The 19,076-nt window shown below is 45.4% G+C and overlaps 1 protein-coding gene across 1 annotated transcript in view; it reads left to right on the top strand.

Annotated features, from left to right (window-relative positions):
* The first annotated feature begins 5,814 nt into the window (after positions 1-5,814).
* PPM1G (protein phosphatase, Mg2+/Mn2+ dependent 1G) overlaps positions 5,815-19,076 on the top strand; it is a 29,497-nt gene continuing 16,235 nt past the window's right edge. The window contains exon 1 of the mRNA XM_003270656.3: positions 5,815-6,216. Coding sequence (XP_003270704.1) covers positions 6,097-6,216 — 120 coding nt within the window. The 5' untranslated portion in view covers positions 5,815-6,096. The remainder of the gene's footprint in view (positions 6,217-19,076) is intronic.

Raw genomic sequence — 19,076 nt, 5'->3', positions numbered from 1 at the left:
TGTTAGCCAGGATGGTCTCGATCTCCTGACTTCGTGATCTGCCCGCCTCGGCCTCCCAAAGTGCTGGGATTACAGGCGTGAGCCACTGCGCCCGGCCAAAACTGCTTAGCTTTTAAAGGTATCATTTCATGAATATATAATATCAAGATGTATATGAATCACATGTATATGAAGAAAGGGTCAAAAACAATTAGATCCAGGCACAGCAGCATGCACCTACTCAGGAGGCTGAGGTGGGAGGATTGCTTGAGCCCAGGAGTTTGAGGCCAGCCTGGGTAACATAGGAAGACCATATAAATTTATAATATGCAATATAAATACGAGCATATTGGCATATTTTGGATGATCTAGATTAACACTTTTTTGAGTGGTCTTCAGTTCACATTCAAATTTACAACTGAACTGATGTCACATTATACTCTAAAGTTAGAGCATTTAATTTTTTTTTTTTTTTTTTGAGATGGAGTCTTGCTCTGTCGCCCAGGCTGGAGTGCAATGGCGCGATCTCAGCTCACTGCAACCTCCACCTCCCAGGTTCAAGCAATTCTCCTGCCTCAGCCTCCCAAGTAGCTAGGATTACAGGCGCCTGCCTCCACCCCCACCTAATTTTTGTATTTTTAGTACAGGCAGGGTTTCACCATATTGGCCAGGCTGGTGTCGAACTCCTGACCTCAGGTGATCCGGCTGCTTCGGCCTTCCAAAGTGCTGGGGTTACAAGTGTGAGCCACCACGCCCACCCACATTTAACCTTTAAGGCAATGTCTCCCAGGCTGGCAACATTCCCAGAGATCTATAATTACATGCCTCAGGGTTCATAATTTCTTTTTTTTTTTTTTTGAGATGGAGTTTTGCACTGTCACCCAGACTGGAGTGCAGTGGCACAATCTCAGCTCACTGCAACTTCTGCCTCTCAGGTTCATGTGATTCTCCTGCCTCAGCCTCCCAAGTAGCTGGAATTACAGGCATGTGCCACCATGCCCTGCTAATTTTGTAGTTTTAGTAGAGACAGGGTTTCCTTTTTTTTTTCTGAGACAAAGTCTCACTCTGTTGCCAAGGCTGGAGTGCAATGGCATGATCTCAGCTCACTGCAACCTCTGCCTCCTGGGTTGAAGCGATTCTCCTGCCCCAACCTCCCAAGTAGCTGGGATCACAGGTGCGCACCACCGCGCCCAGGTAATTTTTGTATTTTTAGTAGAGACGGGGTTTCACCACGTTGGTCAAGCTGATTTCGAACTCCTGACCTCGTGATCCGCCCGCCTCAGCCTCCCAAAGTGCTGGGATTACAGGCGTGAACCACCGTGCCCAGCCAGACGGGGTTTCACCATACTGGTCAAGCTGGTCTTGAACTCTTGACCTTAGGTGATCCACCCACCTCAGTCTCTTAAAGTGCTGGGATTACAGGTGTGAGCCACCATGCCCACCATACAAACCCTTTTTTCATGTGGACTAACACCTCAAGTACATGTTCAGGAGCTGGCTCTATTACCATGTCTGATTAGCCAGATTTTTGCAGCTCATACTTTAAAGACAGACTCAGCATTATCAATCGATCTATGAATACAGTATTGCGTTTTGGGTTTTTTTTTTTTTTTAAACAGAGTCTCGCTCTGTCGCCCAGGCTGGGGTGCAGTGGCGTGATCTCGGCTCACTGCAAGCTCCGCCTTCTGGGTTCATGCCATTCTCCTGCCTCAGCCTCCCGAATAGCTGGGACTACAGGCGCCCGCCACCATGCCCAGCTAATTTTTTGTATTTTTTTAGTAGAGATGGGGTTTCAGCATGTTAGCCAGGCTGGTCTCGATCTCCTGACCTCGTGATCCACCCGCCTCGGCCTCCCAAATTGCTGGGATTACAGGCGTGAGCCACCGTGCCCGGCCTTTTTTTTTTTTTTTAATTTTTTTCTTTCTCCCTTCTAGTCAAAGCATGAAAGCTTTACGTCATTGGAAATATACTGTAGTGACTTTGAGGGGAATAGGATGGCGAGGGGATAATCTTCATACTCTTCCTCTTTTTTCACCTCTTTCCATGATCCCCCTTAGTATCTATCTCCCCTCTCTGTAACATCATTGCTCTCCCAGTGCCTTACTTTTTCCTTGAGTCACTGTGTGTGTGTGTGTGTGTGTGTGTGTGTGTATGTAGTATTTTTAGTAGAGACAGGGTTTCGCCATGTTGGCCAGGCTGGTCTCGAACTATTGACTTCAAGTGATCCGCCTGCCTCGGCCTCCCAAAGTGCTGTGATTACGGGCGTGAGCCACTGTGCCCAGCCTCGAGTTATATTTTCTTTTCCACTTTTTTTCTTGTCTGTTTTTTTCCCATTTATTTTCAGGCCACCTCCTATTTTTTGTGAACACAATTAGATGTGGCTTCCATTCCATATTTAGTGTGTGTGTATGGACACTTAATAAACAGCAGTCTTTTGTTGAATAATATACAACATTTATGGATAACTCAGCACTTTACGTTCAATTCCTCTTATCCTTAAAGCAACCTTGAAGAGTAGATGCTGTATGTCTGTCTTGCACATGAACTTAGCCTGAGAGGGAATAAGTAACTTGTGAAAGATCTCATAGGTAATACGTGGCAAAATTCATGCTCTTTAAACAATGTCACATTCTATTCTTAGGAAAAAACAAAGGCCAAAAAGAAAGAAAGAAAAAAAAGAAGCCGGGCACAGTGGCCCATGTCTGTGGTCCTGGCTATTTGGGAGGCTAAAGTGGAAGGATTGCTTGATCCCAGAAGTTCAAGACCAGCCTCAGCAACATAGCAAGACCTCATTTCTTAGAAGAAGGAGGAAGAGGAGGAGCAGAAGGAGAAGAAAGAAGAGGCTGAGTAATTTTTGTTGTTGTTGTTTTGTTCATTTGTTTGTTTTTTGAGACAGGGTCTTGCTCTGTTGCCCAGGCTGGAGTGCAGTGACACCATCTCAGCTCACTGCAACCGAAGCTGAGTAATTTTATATGCTCCCTCTACACTGCTTTGGTCAGAGATCTCATTTAGGTTCTTGGCAACCTGCAAGCCTAATTAACATCTTTCCACTCTCATGGCTTAACTTCAATCTAATATTTCAATGTTTTTATATTTAGTTGTCACCCTAAACTGAACCACTATTTTCCCCCCAAAACTAGCATCCCCTCAAACTGCACCTTTTTCTGTTAATGGCTCCACCACATTTTGTTATGCAGAGTCAAAATCTTGGTGTTATTCATTCATTCAACAAATATTTAAATATTATTCAGCACATACAACTTTGCAAGGGATGCTGGAAAACACAATGGTAAGTTTAATGGAACTTCTGCCTTCATAAAGGCTTATATTCTATCAGGAAAGACAAACAAGTGTGGACCCAAACTAGTTTAGTGATAGTAGAGAAGATTTCCTGGAGAAAGTGATGGTGAAGAGGGGTGTGGAGAGGTGTGCTCCATGGGTAAAAGTGTAAGAGAAAGCATGGCTTTAGATGCACCCAAAGACATTGCTGAAGAGAGTTGTAGGAGAAATGGAGAGTTAAAGAGAGGCATACGTGAATCTGGGTGATTAGCACGAAGGGTCTTGTAAATTATAAGGAATTTGGACTATCTGAAGAGCGTGAAGAAGCCATGATTAGTTTTATGTTTTTAAAGAATCTTTTTTTTTTCTTTTTGAGACGGAGTCTCGCTCTGTTGCCCAGGCTGCAGTGCAGTGGCGCGATCTCCACTCACTGCAAGCTCCGCCTCCTGGGTTAACGCCATTCTCCTGCCTCAGCCTCCCAAGTAGCTGGGACTACAGGCACCCGCCATCACGCCCGGCTATTTTTTTGTATTTTTAGTAGAGACGGGGTTTCACTGTGTTAGCCAGGATGCTCTTGATCTCCTGACCTCGTGATCCGCCCGCCTTGGCCTCCCAAAGTGCTGGGATTACAAGTGTGAGCCACTATGCCCGGCCGAAAAGAATCAATTTTGTCATAGTTTGGAGAATTTCTCCTTCTCTCTCCATCCTTTGAATCCAATTTATTACCAAATCTGTCTTATTTGTTATTGTCTAATTTGTCCTTTCATCTGGATTCCCATTGCCACCCTGCCTGGTACCACCTTACTCCCAGCTCTTCTCATCTCCTGCTTAGAGCAAGAGCTCTCTAACCAGTAGCAGTGCCCCAGGCTGGGCGCGGTGGCTCACGCCTGTAATCTCAGCACTTTGGGAGGCTGAGGCGGGTAGATCACGAAGTCAGGAGTTCTAGACCAGCCTGGCCAACATGGTGAAACCCCGTCTCTACTAAAAATACAAAAATTAGCCAGGCGTGGAATCCTAGCTACTCGGGAGGCTGAGGCAGGAGAATCGCTTGAACCCAGGAGGCGGAGGTTGCAGTGAGCCAAGATAGCACCACTGCACTGCAGCCTGGGTAACAAGAGCGAAACTCTGTCTTAAAAAAAAAACCAAAAAACAGTAGGCCAGGTGCGGTGGCTCACGCCTGTAATCCCAGCACTTTGGGAGGCCGAGGCAGGCGGATCACGAGGTCAGGAGATGGAGACCATCCTGGCTAACACGGTGAAACCTCGTCTCTACTAAAAATACAAAAAATTAGCTGGGCATGGTGGTGGGCGCCTGTAGTCCCAGCTACTCGGGAGGCTGAGGCAAGAGAACGGCGTGAACCCGGGAGGCAGAGCTTGCAGCCTGGGCGACAGAGCGAGACTCTGTCTCAAAAACAAACAAACAAACAAACAAAAAACAACAACACAACAGTACCCCAGACTCTCTCCCTCCAACGTACACTGCATACAAAGACTAGACAAACGATGCCAAAGGTTACACCAGGACGACAGTGAAATCCAAGTTACTCATCTTGGCCCTTCTTTTTATCAAGCTAGCTAGTTAATATTACCACTTAGAATCATTCTCCGAGGCCAGCCAGCTTCCTCAAAAATCCTCCCCAAATGCAGTTCACATTCTTCCCTCACTCCTCCAAACCTTATAACATTATTCCCTGGATGGCATAATGCAATCCAGAGGCATCCTCTCTGAGAGTCTACATCCTTTCAATCCTCCAAGAAACAGCTCCTCCTCCCATCCTTGAGCTTTTCTCACCCAGAATAGGCTGTACCAAACATTTCTACATTTGTTTGTTTGTTTGTTTTGTTTTGTTTTTGAGACGGAGTCTCGCTGTCGCCCAGGCTGGAGTGCAGTGGCGCGATCTCGGCTCACTGCAGGCTCCGCCCCCCGGGGTTCACGCCTTTCTCCTGCCTCAGCCTCCCGAGTAGCTGGGAATACAGGCGCCCGCCACCACGCCCGGCTAATTTTTTTTTTTTTTTTTTTTTTTTTGTATTTTTAGTAGAGACGGGGTTTCACTGTGTTAGCCAGGATGGTCTCGATCTCCTGATCTCGTGATCCGCCCGCCTCGGCCTCCCAAAGTGCTGGGATTACAGGCGTGAGCCACCGCACCCGGCCACATTTCTACATTGTATTAACTCGAATTATATCACAGATCGAGGTCTTTGCTTTCAGAAGGGACTCACATTCTTCTCATATAGGCCTCGCAAGGGCCTGGCCAAGTACTTCCTAAGCTCGGAACAAATACTGGTCAACTTTAATAGAACCAAATCGGGCGGGGTTTGCGGAGTCTGAGGGTGCAACGTTGGGGAGAGGGGGATGAAAACACTGGAGGACGGGCTGGAAACGTCGAGTCCGACACAAAAGAGGCGTCACACAAAACGCCAAGAGGCTGGGGACTGGGAACGAAGGAAGAGGTGCCGCCAGGGGGAACCTGCCACCTCCGCAAGGCAGCGGAGTAGGACGGCGGCCGTTGGTGGGCGTGGTCGCGCCAGTCTCGCGGGAGCGGCCGTTGGGCGGGCCGTTGTCCCTGCGGGCGGGGCGAGTTGCTAAGGAAATGACTGCCCGCAGCGCCTGGCCCCTCCGCGCCTGCCGGGCGGGGTCTGGAGCGGCGCCGTTTCCGCTTCCGCTCCCTCTCAGCTCCCGTCCCGTTACCGCCTCCTGGCCGGCCTCGCGCCTTTCACCGGCACCTTGCGTCGGTCGCGCCGCGGGGCCTGCTCCTGTCGCGCGCACCCCCGGGGCTTCGGCTCCGGCACGGGTCGCGCCCAGCTTTCCTGCCCCTGAGGCCGCCGGCCAGCCGCCGCCATGGGTGCCTACCTCTCCCAGCCCAACACGGTGAAGTGCTCCGGGGACGGGGTCGGCGCCCCGCGCCTGCCGCTGCCGTACGGCTTCTCCGCCATGCAAGGCTGGCGCGTCTCCATGGAGGTGAGGAAGCAGGGGCCCATAGGCTGGCCGCTGCGGGGCGGGAATCTGACGGAGAAAGGGAACGGGGGATGGGGTCCTCCCCTGGGAAGGGTCCCAGTTGGGAGCCTGCGGCCGCAGCGGCCGTTTGCGGGGCGACAGAGACCGCGGGGTCGGGGCCGAGAGGGAGCTCCTGATGCTTGGGGACCGTGTGTCGGTGGCCAGTGGCGGCGAGGGCTCGGCCATGTGGGAAGAGGCACCTTCCGCCCACTGACCGCCCTCTCCCCGAGCTTTGGCGCCATCGTCTCGTGCCAACCTAGCCCTCCAGGCTCATCAACGGTGTGAGGTTTAGTGTGGGAGTAAAGACGCAAAGAGGGGCTATTTATTCATTTGTTTTTCAAGGGAGAGGTGAATAGATGTGAATAACTTTAAAAATTTTAATATTTAAAATATGTGATGTGGGAAGCCTCTTTTGGCTAGGAGTTTGACAGTGAAAGGAAGCCCGGGCAGAGTCTGTTTCACGTTCTGGTTGCCTGGCATTGGGCTCCTGCATGTTAATTTCAGAGGCTGGACCCAATCTCCAGGAGTTGTCACTCATTTGCACTCTTTTCAGGGCCTTTTAGTAACTTTGGAAAACTTGAATTATATCAGTCCCTAGATTTTCCTTTTTATTATGCTTGGTTTTCTTTCTCTCTTAGGATTTCTCTAAAACTTAATCAGTAATTGTCATTTGCCTGTAATTGTTGTAGTTTATCGTTTCTTTGCTTGTAAGTCATTTCATCAGTTTTTTTCATCACAACCTACCTGCAAAGAGCTTTTCTAGAAAATTTTACTCTGGACAAAAGCGGAAAAGAAAAATATTGGGGGGGAAAGTAGTAGTATTAGGTAAAACTTGATGTGAAACCACAAAAGAGAAGAGGGAAAACTGCTGTAGGTAGGAAAGGGAGGAAGACGGGTTAACCGTGTCTTTGTGAAGAGCATTCTGAAGTCTAGGCAAAAGGGCTAGGGAAATACTCTGTCTGGTATTAAGGGTTTATCCACCTACCGGGTGGGCTTCAGGTAACAGCGAAATACTGTCTCCCTTGGGAATTGTTTCAAATCCCTCGCTCCTCCCTGTGGTTAGCTCTGGAATGACACTATGAACTTAAATGTTTGGTTTTGCGATTCAAATTTTATACTCATAACTGACCTTAATAACAATTTTATAATTAGGTATAAAATTTCAAGATTGGAGTGGATCCTATAGTTCATCTCATCTGCTTTGGCTCCCTCTTTATTTTTTTTTTTGAGACGGAATTTCGCTCTTGTTGCCCAGGCTGGAATGCAATGGCGTGATCTCGGCTCACTGCAACCTCCGCCTCCCAGGTTCAAGCAATTCTCCTGCCTCAGTCTCCCCAGTAGTTGGGATTACAGGCATGTGCCACCGTGCCCGGCTTATTTTGTATTTTTAGTAGAGACAGGGTTTCTTCATGTGGATCAGGCTGGTGTTGAACTCCTGACTTAGGTGATCTGTCCGCCTCGGTCTCCCAAAGTGCTGGGATTACAGGCATGAACCACCACACCCTGTGGCTCCCACATTTTATAGCTAAGAAATTGAGGCCCAGAAAGGTTAGGACACTGTTTTGGTGGAAAGAATTTGTAGGATCAGATCGTTGAAGACACTAGACATTGTTAATCATGTATGTCAAACTGAAGCATAGCGTTCATACTTCACCACCATACACAGTATAACTATTTGGTAGATGTAATTGTCTATTAGAAATATCTAGGCCCAGGCCGGGCGCAGTGGCTCATGCCTGTAATCCCAGCACTTTGGGAGGCCGAGATGGGCGGAACACGAGGTCAGGAGATCGAGACCATCCTGGCTAACACGGTGAAACCCCGTCTCTACTAAAAATACAAAAAATTAGCCGGGCGCGGTAGCAGGCGCCTGTAGTCCCAGCTACTCGGGAGGCTGAGGCAGGAGAATGGTGTGAACCCCGGAGGCGGAGCGTGCAGTGAGCCGAGATTGCGCCACTGCACTCCAGCCTGGGCGACAGAGCGAGACTCCACCTCAAAAAAAAAAAAAAGAAAGAAAGAAATATCTAGGCCAGGCGCAGTGGCTCACGTCTGTAATCCCAGCATTTTGGGAGGCCCAGGCGGGCAGATCACCTGAGCTCAGGAGTTCGAGACCAGCCTGGGCAACATGACAAAAACCCTGTCTCTACAAAAAATACAAAAAAATCAGCTGGGCGTGGTGGCACCCACCTGTAGTCCCAGTTACTTGGGAGGCTGAGATAGAAAATCACTTTGAGCCTGAGAGGCAGAGGCTTCATTGAGCCAAGATCGCCCCGCTGCACTCCAATCTGGGCGACAGAGCGAGACGCTGTCTCAAAAAATAAATGAATAGGCCTGGCTCGGTGGCTCACGCCTGTAATCCTAGCACTTTAGGAGGCTGAGGCGGGCGGATTGCCTGAGCTCAGGAGTTCGAGACCAGCCTGGACAACATGACGAAACCCCGTCTTTACTAAAATATAAAAAATTAGCCGAATGTGGTGATGCGTACCTATAATCCTAGCTACTTGGAAGGCTGAGGCAGGAGAATCGCTTGAACCCCGGAGGCGGAGGTTGCAGTGAGCCAAGATCGTGCCACTGTACTCCAGCCTGGGTGACAGAGTGAGGCTTTGTCTCAAAAAAAAAAAAAAAAAAAAAAAAAAAAAAAAAAAAAAAAATAAATAAATCTGGATATAGTTTCATAGGAAAGTCTTTTTGTAAAGTAGGTAGTCAAGAAGTTCCATTTCCATGGCATTTTCTGTTAACGTTGTGAGATTTGAGGTGAATATTCCATCTCGCAGTAAAACTTTTCTTCCAGGTTTCTCATTTAATATTTTTCACTTCTTTGCTGTTGTTTTTTCATTTCTTTTGTACCCTTCTTTCTACTTTTATTTACGGATTGAGTTGCTTGGCTACTCAGTGTTTCATGTTGGTTTGCCCAGTGATTCCATACTATTTGCTGCTTCTCTGTAGGGCATTTCCCTTTATTTTTGGTTTCTCCTCAATTAGAAAATGATTTTTTTGTCAGGGACGGTTTAGTGTGTAGAGATCTTACTAGACTATTCCTTACATCCTAATCTTCCTCCTGAGAGATAACTGCTTAGAGTATTAAAATCTTGCTAATGTGCTGTTTCTGAAGTTGCCCTTGTTTGAATAAATATGCCTAATCAATAGTTAAATATGCCTAATCAAATCCTCTTGAAGAGTATTGTTTGGGATCCTATTCTGCTTCATTGATACTTTTCCTTCTGGCTTGTTTTTCTCTTCAAAGTGTAGCATAGTTTCTTTGCTATTGCAAGAAAATAACTGTGAGTTCTAGCCTCTTCCCTGAATCTTATCTTTCCAGAAAATATAAAGTACTCCCATTCCTCTGAAGCTTTAGGGCTTAATCCAAAAATTAATAAAGTTTATTTACTTAACTATTTGCTGGGTCCTAATGCTTCATTTGAGGTAAGGTTATCATACCACTAAAGGTTGTTGACATCCTGACTGATGGATAGATTTAGCCGTAGAGAGGACTCTTGAGACAGAAATGGCAGTCATCAATAGCTGGCATTTTTACTTTCTGCCTGTTTCCAGCTTCTCTTCCTGTGTGACCAGGGTGTTGTTGTTGTGTGTTTTGTTTTGTTTTGTTTTTGAGACAGAGTTTCTATCTTGTTGTCCAGGCTCAAGTACAATGGCATGATCTCGGCTCACTGCAACCTCTGCCTCCCGGGTTCAAGCGATTCTTCTGCCTCAGCCTCCTGAGTAGCTGGGATTACAGGCATGCGCCACCACGCCTGGCTAATTTTGTATTTTTAGTAGAGGCGGGGTTTCTCTGTGTTGGTCAGGCTGGTCTCGAACTTCTGACCTCAGGTGAGCGGCCCGCCTCCGCCTCCCAAAATGCTGTGAGCCACCAAGCCCAGCAATCAGGGTGTTTTGAGAAAAGATAATCAAAATACCACAGGCCAGTTGAGGCGGCTTACGCCTGTAATCCTAGCACTTTGGGAGGCCGAGGGGGACAGATCACCTGAGGTCAGTTCAAGACCAGCCTAGCCAACATGGTCAAACCCCGTCTCTACTAAAAATACAAAAATTAGCCAGAGGCCAGAGAATTGCTTGAATAGGAAGGCCAGTGAGCCGAGATCTCACCGCTGCACTCCAGCCAGGGTGACAGACTCCGTCTCAAAAAACAAACAAAAAAAACACCACAGTTGATGTTCCCCTCCCTCCTTCTTTCTCCATGAAAAAAGTGGATGAGGTATGTACTTTGGGATTAAGAGGTAGGCACTGGGCACGGTGGCTCATGCCTGTAATCCCAGCACTTTGGGAGGCTGAGGCGGGCAGATCACGAGGTCAAGAGATCCAGATCATTCTGGCCAATATGGTGAAACCCTGTCTCTTCTAAAATACAAGAATTAGCTGGGCATGGTGGCGCGTGCCTGTAGTCCCAGCTATTCCAGAGGCTGAGGCAGGAGAATCGCTTGAACCTGGGAGGCGGAGGTTGCAGTGAGCCGAGATCGCACCACTGCACTCCAGCCTGGGCGACAGGGCAAGACTCCATCTTAAAAAAAAAAGAGGTAGGTTGTGGAGGGTTGCCTGAGAAATATATAAGGTAAGGCCATTGAGTTTTTGTTGGCTAAATAAGAAGTCAAATCTGAAAATAGATTCAGTTGATGTAGTCTTCTTTTTTTTTTTTTTTGAGACCGAGTCTTGCACTGTTGCCCGGGCTAGAGTATAATGGCATGATCTTGGCTCACTGCAACCTCTGCCTCCTGAGTTCAAGCGATTCTCCTGCCTCAGCTTCCCAAGTAGCTGGGATTGCAGGCGCCTGCCACCATGCCCGGCTAATTTTTTGTACTTTTAATAAAGACAGGGTTTCACTATGTTGGCCGGGCTGGTCTCCAACTCCTGACCTCTTGATCAGCCCACCTCGGCCTCCCAAAGTGCTGGCATTACAGGCGTGAGCCACCATGGCTGGCCCATCAGTTGATGTAGTCTTAAGGGGACAAGAGTACATTGAACATTTGGTTGTGAGGTTCTCTGGAAGTGACAAAACTGCTTTCTATGGAGAGATAGGAATTATTTTTTTTTTTTTGAAACGGAGTCTCGCATTGTCACCTGGGCTGGAGTGCAGTGGCTTGATCTTGGCTCACTGAAACCTCCGCCTCCTGGGTTCAAGTGATTCTCCTGCCTCAGCCTCCCAAATAGCTGGGATTACAGGAGTCTACCACCAGGCCAGCTAATTTTTTTTTGTATTTTTAGTGGAGACGGGATTTCGCTATGTTGGCCAGGCTGGTCTCAAGACTCCTGACCTTGTGATCCGCCTGCCTCGGCCTCCCAAAGTGCTGGGATTACAGATGTGAGCCACCATGCCCGGCCAGAAATTTTTTGTCCTATAAATCATATTTTCCTTTTATTAAAGGCAGTGTCAATATCTACAGTATAATTTTGAGTAGGCTGGCTATTTATTGCTGTGTAGAAGCTGGCTTATTAATGGTCAAGGGGTCGTCTGGAATTAACTATAAAGATAGTATTGAGCAGAAAATTCTTAAAATACCTGCATATTAGTCTCAGTCATTAAATTAATGGAAAAATATAAAAAGAAGTATCACAAGTATGCTATGGAGTTCTACCTTAGGGCATTGAAGTTTGAAAAGCATTTATTTTCTTATCTTCAGATTAACATATCAATAGCTAATAGCTTAAAGCGCTTTTTACTTACTAAACCAGGTTAGAATTTCTCTCTTTTTTTTTTAGACAGAGTCTCACTCTGTCACCCAGGCTGGAGTGCAGTGGTGTGATCTCGGCTCAATGGCCTTCCTGTTCAAGTGATTCTCCGGCCTCAGCCTCCTGAGTAGCTGGGGTTACAGGCATGTGCCACGACACTTGGCTTATTTTTTGTATTTTTAGTAGAGATGGGGTTTCTCCATGTTGGTCAGGCTGGTCTCGAACTCCTGACCTCAGGTGATCTGCTGGCCTCCGCCTCCCAAAGTGCTGGGATTACAGGCATGAGCCACCGTGCCTGGCCTTTTTATTTTTAAAATTATTTATGTATTTATTTTGAAACAGGATCTCACTCTTGCCCATGCTTGAGTGGTAAGGAGTATAGGATTTCTTGTGCCGGTTCCTTCACATCCTCACTACACTTACCTACCTTTACAGTGGCTCGATCATAGCTCACTGCATAGCCTCCTGGGCTCAAGGGGTTTTCCAGCCTCAGCCTACTATAGGCACATGCCACCATGACTGGCTAATTTTTTTTTTTAGAGATAGGGCCTTGCAATGTTGCCCAGGCTGAGGAATTTTATTTATGTTTATTTATTTTATTTTATTTTATTTATTTATTTATTTATTTATTTATTTATTTATTTATTGAGACAGAGTCTCACACTGTCACCCAAGCTGGAGTGCAGTGGCGCAGTCTCGGCTCACTGCAAGCTCTGCCTCCCGGGTTCATGCCATTCTCCTGCCTTAGCCTCCCGTGTAGCTGGGACTACAGGCGCCCGCCACCACGCCTGGCTAATTTTTTGTGTGTGTTTTTAGTAGAGGCAGGGTTTCACCATGTTAGCCAGGATGGTCTCGATTCCTGACCTCGTGATCCGCCCACGTCGGCCTCCCAAAGTGCTGGGATTAACAGGCATGAGCCAGCGTGCCCGGCCTGTTTATTTATTTTATTTTTTAGGGTCAGGGTCTCCCTCTGTTGCTCACGCTGGAGTGCAGTGGCACGATCATAGCTCACTTGCAGTCTTGACCTCCTGGATTCAAGCAATCCTGCCTCAGCCTCCTGAGTAACTAGGACTACAGGCACATGCCACCATGCCCAGCTAATTTTTTATTTTAGTAGAGACAGGGTCTCACTATGTTGCCCAGGCTGGTCTCAAGTGATTCTCCGGCCTTGGCCTCCCAAAGTGCTGGGATTACAGGTGTGAGCCACCGTGCCTGGTCTAGAAATTATTTTATATTTTATACCATTCCCTTATAAGTTCTCAAGCAACTGGAAAATACAATCAGAACTTATTCCTCAAGATTTCAAGGATATTTTACACAAAGTTCTATTGTCTGATTCCTCAGCAGTTGTTACTACTGTTTCCCTACCTCTAATCTTCTATTGGGTTATTAGTCTTAGAATTGAATTTTGAGAGGTAAGGGCTTGAATTTGAGCATAGAAATTTATACAGGTCTGATCAGTAGTTCTTGACATTGTATTATCTGGAAACACAAATCTTTAGAACTGAACTTAAGATGTTTAGTGAGATTTTGTAGACAGAGTATGATTTCAGTATAGTTGTTTTTCTTTCTAGATCTAGTTCAGAGATGAAGTATATCAACTTTTTTTTCCTTTTTGACCCAATGCTAGCAGAAAAACAACACCTTTTAATCATATTTAGTATTTGAAAATGTGTATGCAGGTTCCTTTTTATTTTATTTCTTACAGGTTCCTTTTTAATCAGCTTTGATTGAGATAGAGTTCATATACTGTATGGTTCATACCATATATGGTTCATATACCATACAGTATATGAACTCACTTTAAGAGTATAATTGAGTGGGTTTAAGGGCGCAATTCAGTCATTTTAAGGGTATAATTCAGTGGCTTTTAGTATATTCTTTTTTTTTCTTTTTTTCTTTTTTCGAGACAGGGTCTTGCTCTGTTACTCAGGCTGGAGTGCAGTGACACAGCCTCAGCTCACTGCCACCTTCACCTCCCAGGTTCAAGCGAATTCTCCTGCCTCAGCATCCTGAGTAGCTGGAACTACAGGCACACGCCACCACACCAAGCTAATTTTTATATTTTCAGTAGAAACAGGGTTTCACCATGTTGCCCAGGCTGGTCTCAAACTCCTGGCCTCAAGTGATCTGCCTGCCTCAGCCTCCCAAAGTACTGGGATTACAGGCATGAGCCACCATGCCTGCCTGTTTTGTAGTGTATTCAAACAGAGTCGTACCAGCTGTCACCACAATCAGTTTTAGAACCCCCAAAAGAAACTCTGTACTCTTTACCAGTCACTCCCTATCTTCCTTCCACTAACCCCTGGCATCCACTAATTTACATGACCTCTATGAATTTGCCTATTCTGAACATTTTATAAATGGAATTCTAAATACACTATCTTTTATATCTGGATGCTTTTACTAAGCATGTGCATTTTTGAAATTGACTTTGAAGCCTGTTGGCCCCTGGAAGAGTAAATTACTCTCCACCCCACTCTACCCTCAGCTTTGCCTGTAAGTTTTTTTAAAAAAAATCACACATGCATTGTTGTAGTAGATTTAAGGATAAGTATTTTGCTGACCCAGGGTTCTTTTGCTTCTTTCTAGATCATTGCCTTGCAGGTTTTATTTTATAGAGCTTAATAGAATCAGAATTCTCTTTAAAACTCCAGTCTCATATCCAGTTATCACTCACCATCTCTTTGTTTGCAGCAATAGCCAGGCCTGGCCTAGAGGGATTTGAGCTCCACTTGTGGTTTTTAGACTTTTCTTTGGCTTTTACCACCTGCTGTGTATCCTTGACCTCATACTGCTGGACTCCTTTGGATGGATACCAGCAGGATGGTTCAGGCTCCAGTGGGCACTTTTTAAAATTCTCTCCTTCTGTTCAGATAGACAGAGCTCAGGCAGATCACCAAGTCTGTTGCCTGTGTAACCAGGAAAGAGATGCAAGTTTTCTTTTAGGCACTCCCATTTGCTTCTGTTGGAACCTTCCTCACTTAGTTGATGGAAGGGAAGCAAAAGACCCAGTACTCCATCCCAAATTAATGACTTAACAATTCTTGAATTTTCTCTTATCTCCTAGTTAACTCTTTTTCTTATCTCCAGGAGGTCAATTTTAATTATTGTTATTTATTCATTTATTTTCATGGAGACAGGGTCTTACTATGTTGTCCAGGCTGGTCTTGAACCCCTGGCCTCAAGGAATCTTTTCACCTCAGCCTCCCAAAGTGCTGGAGTTACAGGCATGAGTCACCATACCCGGCCTGATATTTTTCGGTTGATGTATCATAGTTGTGCCTAAGCATAATTTTTTAATTTTAATTTTAATTTTTAATTTTTGGAGACAGGGTCTCCCTCTGTCACCCAGGCTGGAGTGCAGTGATGCGATCTCAGCTCACTGCAACCTCCACCTTCTGGGTTAAAGCGATTCTCCTGCCTCAGCCTCCTGAGTAGCTGGGACTACAAGTACCCACCATCACACCCGGCTAATTTTTTGTGTGTGTATTTTAGTAGAGATGAGGTTTCACTATGTTGCCCAGGGCAGTCTCGAGCTCCTGAGCTCAGGCAATCCGCCCGCCTCGGCCTCCCAAAGTGCTGGGATTACAGGTGTGAGCCACCACGCTTGGCCAAGCATAATATTTTTAAGTGTCATCAATGTTGTGTCATGAATCAATCAGTATTTCATTCTTTTTTATGGTTGAATAATATTCCATGGTATGGATATATCACATTTTGTTTATCCATTCATTAGTTGATAGACATTTTGGATTTCCATATTTTTTTTGTTTTTGTTATTAGAAATAGTGATACTATGTACAAATTTTTGTGTGGAAATATGTCCTCATATCTCTTGGTTATATACCAAAGAGTGGAATTGCTGGGTCATATGGTAACTACGTGTTTAACATTTTGAGAAACTGCTAAACTCTTTTCCAAAGTGGCTGTACCGTTTTACATTCCTGCCAGCAATATATGAGGATGCCAGTTCCTTCACATCTTCACTACACTTTTCCACCTTTTTTATAATGACTAATAGTGGGTGTGAGATGGTATCTCATTGTAGTTTTGATTTGTATTTCTCTGATAGCTAAATGGCTAATGATGTTTGAATTTTTTGTTTGAGACAGAATCTTACTCTGTCCAGGTTCAAGCGATTCTCCTGCCTCAGCCTCCCTAGCAGCTGGGATTACACCCACCCAGCTAATTTTTTGTATTTCTAGTAGAGACAGGGCATTACCATGTTGTTCAGGCTGGTGTCGAGCTCCTGACCTCAAAGGATCCGCCTCCCTGGGCCTCCCAAAGTGCTGGATTACAGGCTACAGCCACCATGCCAGGCCTTATGTTTGAACATCTTTTATGTGCTTATTGGCCATTTGTGTATCTTCTTTGGAGAAATGTCTATTCAAAGCCTTTGTCCATTTTTAATTGGATTGTCTTTTTGTCTTTTGATGTGTAAGAGTTCTTTGTATGTTTTGAATACAAGTTTGTTAGATATATGATTTGCAAATATTTTCTCTAATTTTTGTGGACTTTTGCTTTCTTTTTTTGTTTTGTTTTGTTTTTGTTGTTGTTGGTTTTTTTTTGGTCGGGGGACAGTCTTGCTCTGACCACCCAGGTTGGAATGGAGTGGCGTGATCTTGGTTCACTGCAACCTCTGCCTCCTGGGTTCAAGATATCCTGCTTCAGCCTCCCGAGTAACTGGGACCAAGGTGTGTGCCACCACTCCCAGATAATTTTTTATTTTTAGTAGAGACCGGGTTTCACCATGTTGGCCAGGCTGGTCTTGAACTACTGACCTCAGGTGATCTGCCTGTCTCAGCCTCCCAAAGTGCTGGAATTACAGTCATGAGCCACTGCACCCTGCTTTTTTTTTTTTTTGCTTGCTTTCTTTCTTTCTTTCTTTATTTTTTTTTTTTTGAGACGGAGTCTTGCTCTGTTGCCAGGCTGGAGTGCAGTGGCATGATCTCAGCTCACTGCAACCTCTGCCTCCCGGGTTCAAGCCATTCTCCTGCCTCAGCCTCCCAGGTAGCTAGGACTACAGGCATGCGCCACCATGCGCAGCTAATTTTTGTATTTTTAGTAGAGACGAGGTTTCACCATGTTGGCCAGGATGGTCTCGATCTCTTGACCTCGTGATCCGCCCGCCTGGGCCTCCCAAAGTGCTAGGATTACAGACGTGAGCCACCGCACTCAGCTTCTTTTTGCTTTTTTTTTTTTTTTTTTTTTTTTTTTTTTTAAGACGGAGTCTCACTCTGTCACCCAGGCTGGAGTGCAGTGGCGCGATCTCGGCTCACTGCAAGCTCCGCCTCCCGGGTTCACGCCATTCTCCTGCCTCAGCCTCTCCGAGTAGCTGGGACTACAGGCGCCCGCCACCACGCCCGGCTAATTTTTTGTATTTTTAGTAGAGACGGGGTTTCACCGTGGTCTCGATCTCCTGACCTCGTGATCCGCCCGCCTCGGCCTCCCAAAGTGCTGGGATTACAAGTGTGAGCCACCGCGCCCGGCCTTCTTTTTGCTTTCTTGACGGTGTCTTTTAAACAAAAGTTTTTACTTTTGATAAAGTCCAATTTGTCTATTTTGTTTATTTGTTTTTGTTAAGAAGCTTTGCCTGACCCAAAGTCACAACAGTTTTCTCTTAGGTTTTCTTCTAAGAGTTTTACAGTTTTAGCTGTTTCTGTGATCTATTTTGAGTGAATTTTTGTGAATGTTATGAGGGAGTGATCCAACTTCATTCTTTGTGTGTGGATATCAAGTTGTCTCAGCACTATTTGTTTAAACCACTGTTCTTTTCCCCCATTGAATTATCTTGGCATCATTGTCAGAGATAAATTGACCGTAAATGTGAGGGTTTTATTTCTGAACTCTCAAGTCCATTTCATTGGTCTACATATCCCTATGCCAGTAATACACTATCTTGGTTACTGTAGCTTTTTAGTGCGTTTTGAAATGTTTTTAAAATTTGTTTTTCATCTAAATTTTAGGATTAATTTGTCAATTTCTGCACAAAGGCACCTGGGTTTCTATAGGGGTTATGCAGAATCTGTAGATCAGTTGGGGGAGTATTACAGGCGTGAGCCACCGCGCCCGGCCGACTGAGTTTTTCATAGATGTACTCTATCAGGTTTAGGAAGTTCCCTTTTATTCCTAGGTTGTTGAGTCTATTTTATATTACTTTTTTAGAGACAGTCTTGCTCTGTCACTCAGGCTGTAGCACAGTGGCTCAATCATAGCTCACTGCAGCCTTGAACTCCTAGGTTCAAGAGATCCACCTGCCTCAGCCTTCTTAGTAGCTGGGATTACATGCATGCACCACCATACTGGCCTAATTTTTTAAATTTTTTTTTATAGAAACAGGGTCTTACTATGTTGCCCAGACTGGCATTGAGTCTTTTTATCATTAATGAGCACTGGATTTTGTCAAGTGCCTTTTATAATACCTATTGAGATGATCATAGGGTTTTGTTCTTTAGTCTCCCGATATCCTATATTGCATTAAGTGATTTTTTTGAATGTTAAACCAACCTTGCATTTTTTTGGTGTATGAGTCTTATTTGATCAATGTGTATTATCCTTTTATATGGTGCTGGATTTAGTTTGCTACTATTTTGTTGAGGATTTTTGTGTCTATATTCATAAGAGATATTGATCTGTAGTTTCTTGTAATGTCTTTGTCTGGTTTTGGAATCAGGGTAATGCTGGCCTCATAGAATGAAATGGGAAATGTTGCCATCTTTTCTATGTGATGGGAGAGTTTGTGAATCATTGGTATTAATTTTTCTGTAAATGTTTGGTAGAATTCGCAAATAAAGCCATCTGAGCCTGGGCTCTTCTTTGTGGAAAGTTTTTGGCTTTTTTTTTTTCTTTAAAAATTTTCATTGTGGCTGGGTGTGGTGGCTCACGCTTGTAATCCCAGCACTTTGGGAGGCCAAGATGGGTGAATCACCTGAGGTCGGGAGTTCGAGGCCAGCCTGACCAACATGGAGAAACCCCATCTCTACTAAAAATACAAAATTAGCTGGGCATGGTGGTGCATGCTTGTAATCTCAGCTACTCGAGAGGCTGAGGAGGGAGAATCACTTGAACCAGGGAGGCAGAAGTTGCGGTGAGCCTAGATCATGCCATTGTACTCCAGCCTGGGCAACAAGAGCAAAACT

Source organism: Nomascus leucogenys, chromosome 19 (genome assembly GCF_006542625.1).
Source record: "Nomascus leucogenys isolate Asia chromosome 19, Asia_NLE_v1, whole genome shotgun sequence".
In the NCBI taxonomy this organism is placed as follows: Eukaryota; Metazoa; Chordata; class Mammalia; order Primates; family Hylobatidae; genus Nomascus; species Nomascus leucogenys.
The sequence above is the reverse complement of the archived record's forward strand: the minus strand, read 5'-3'. Positions and strand labels throughout refer to the sequence as shown.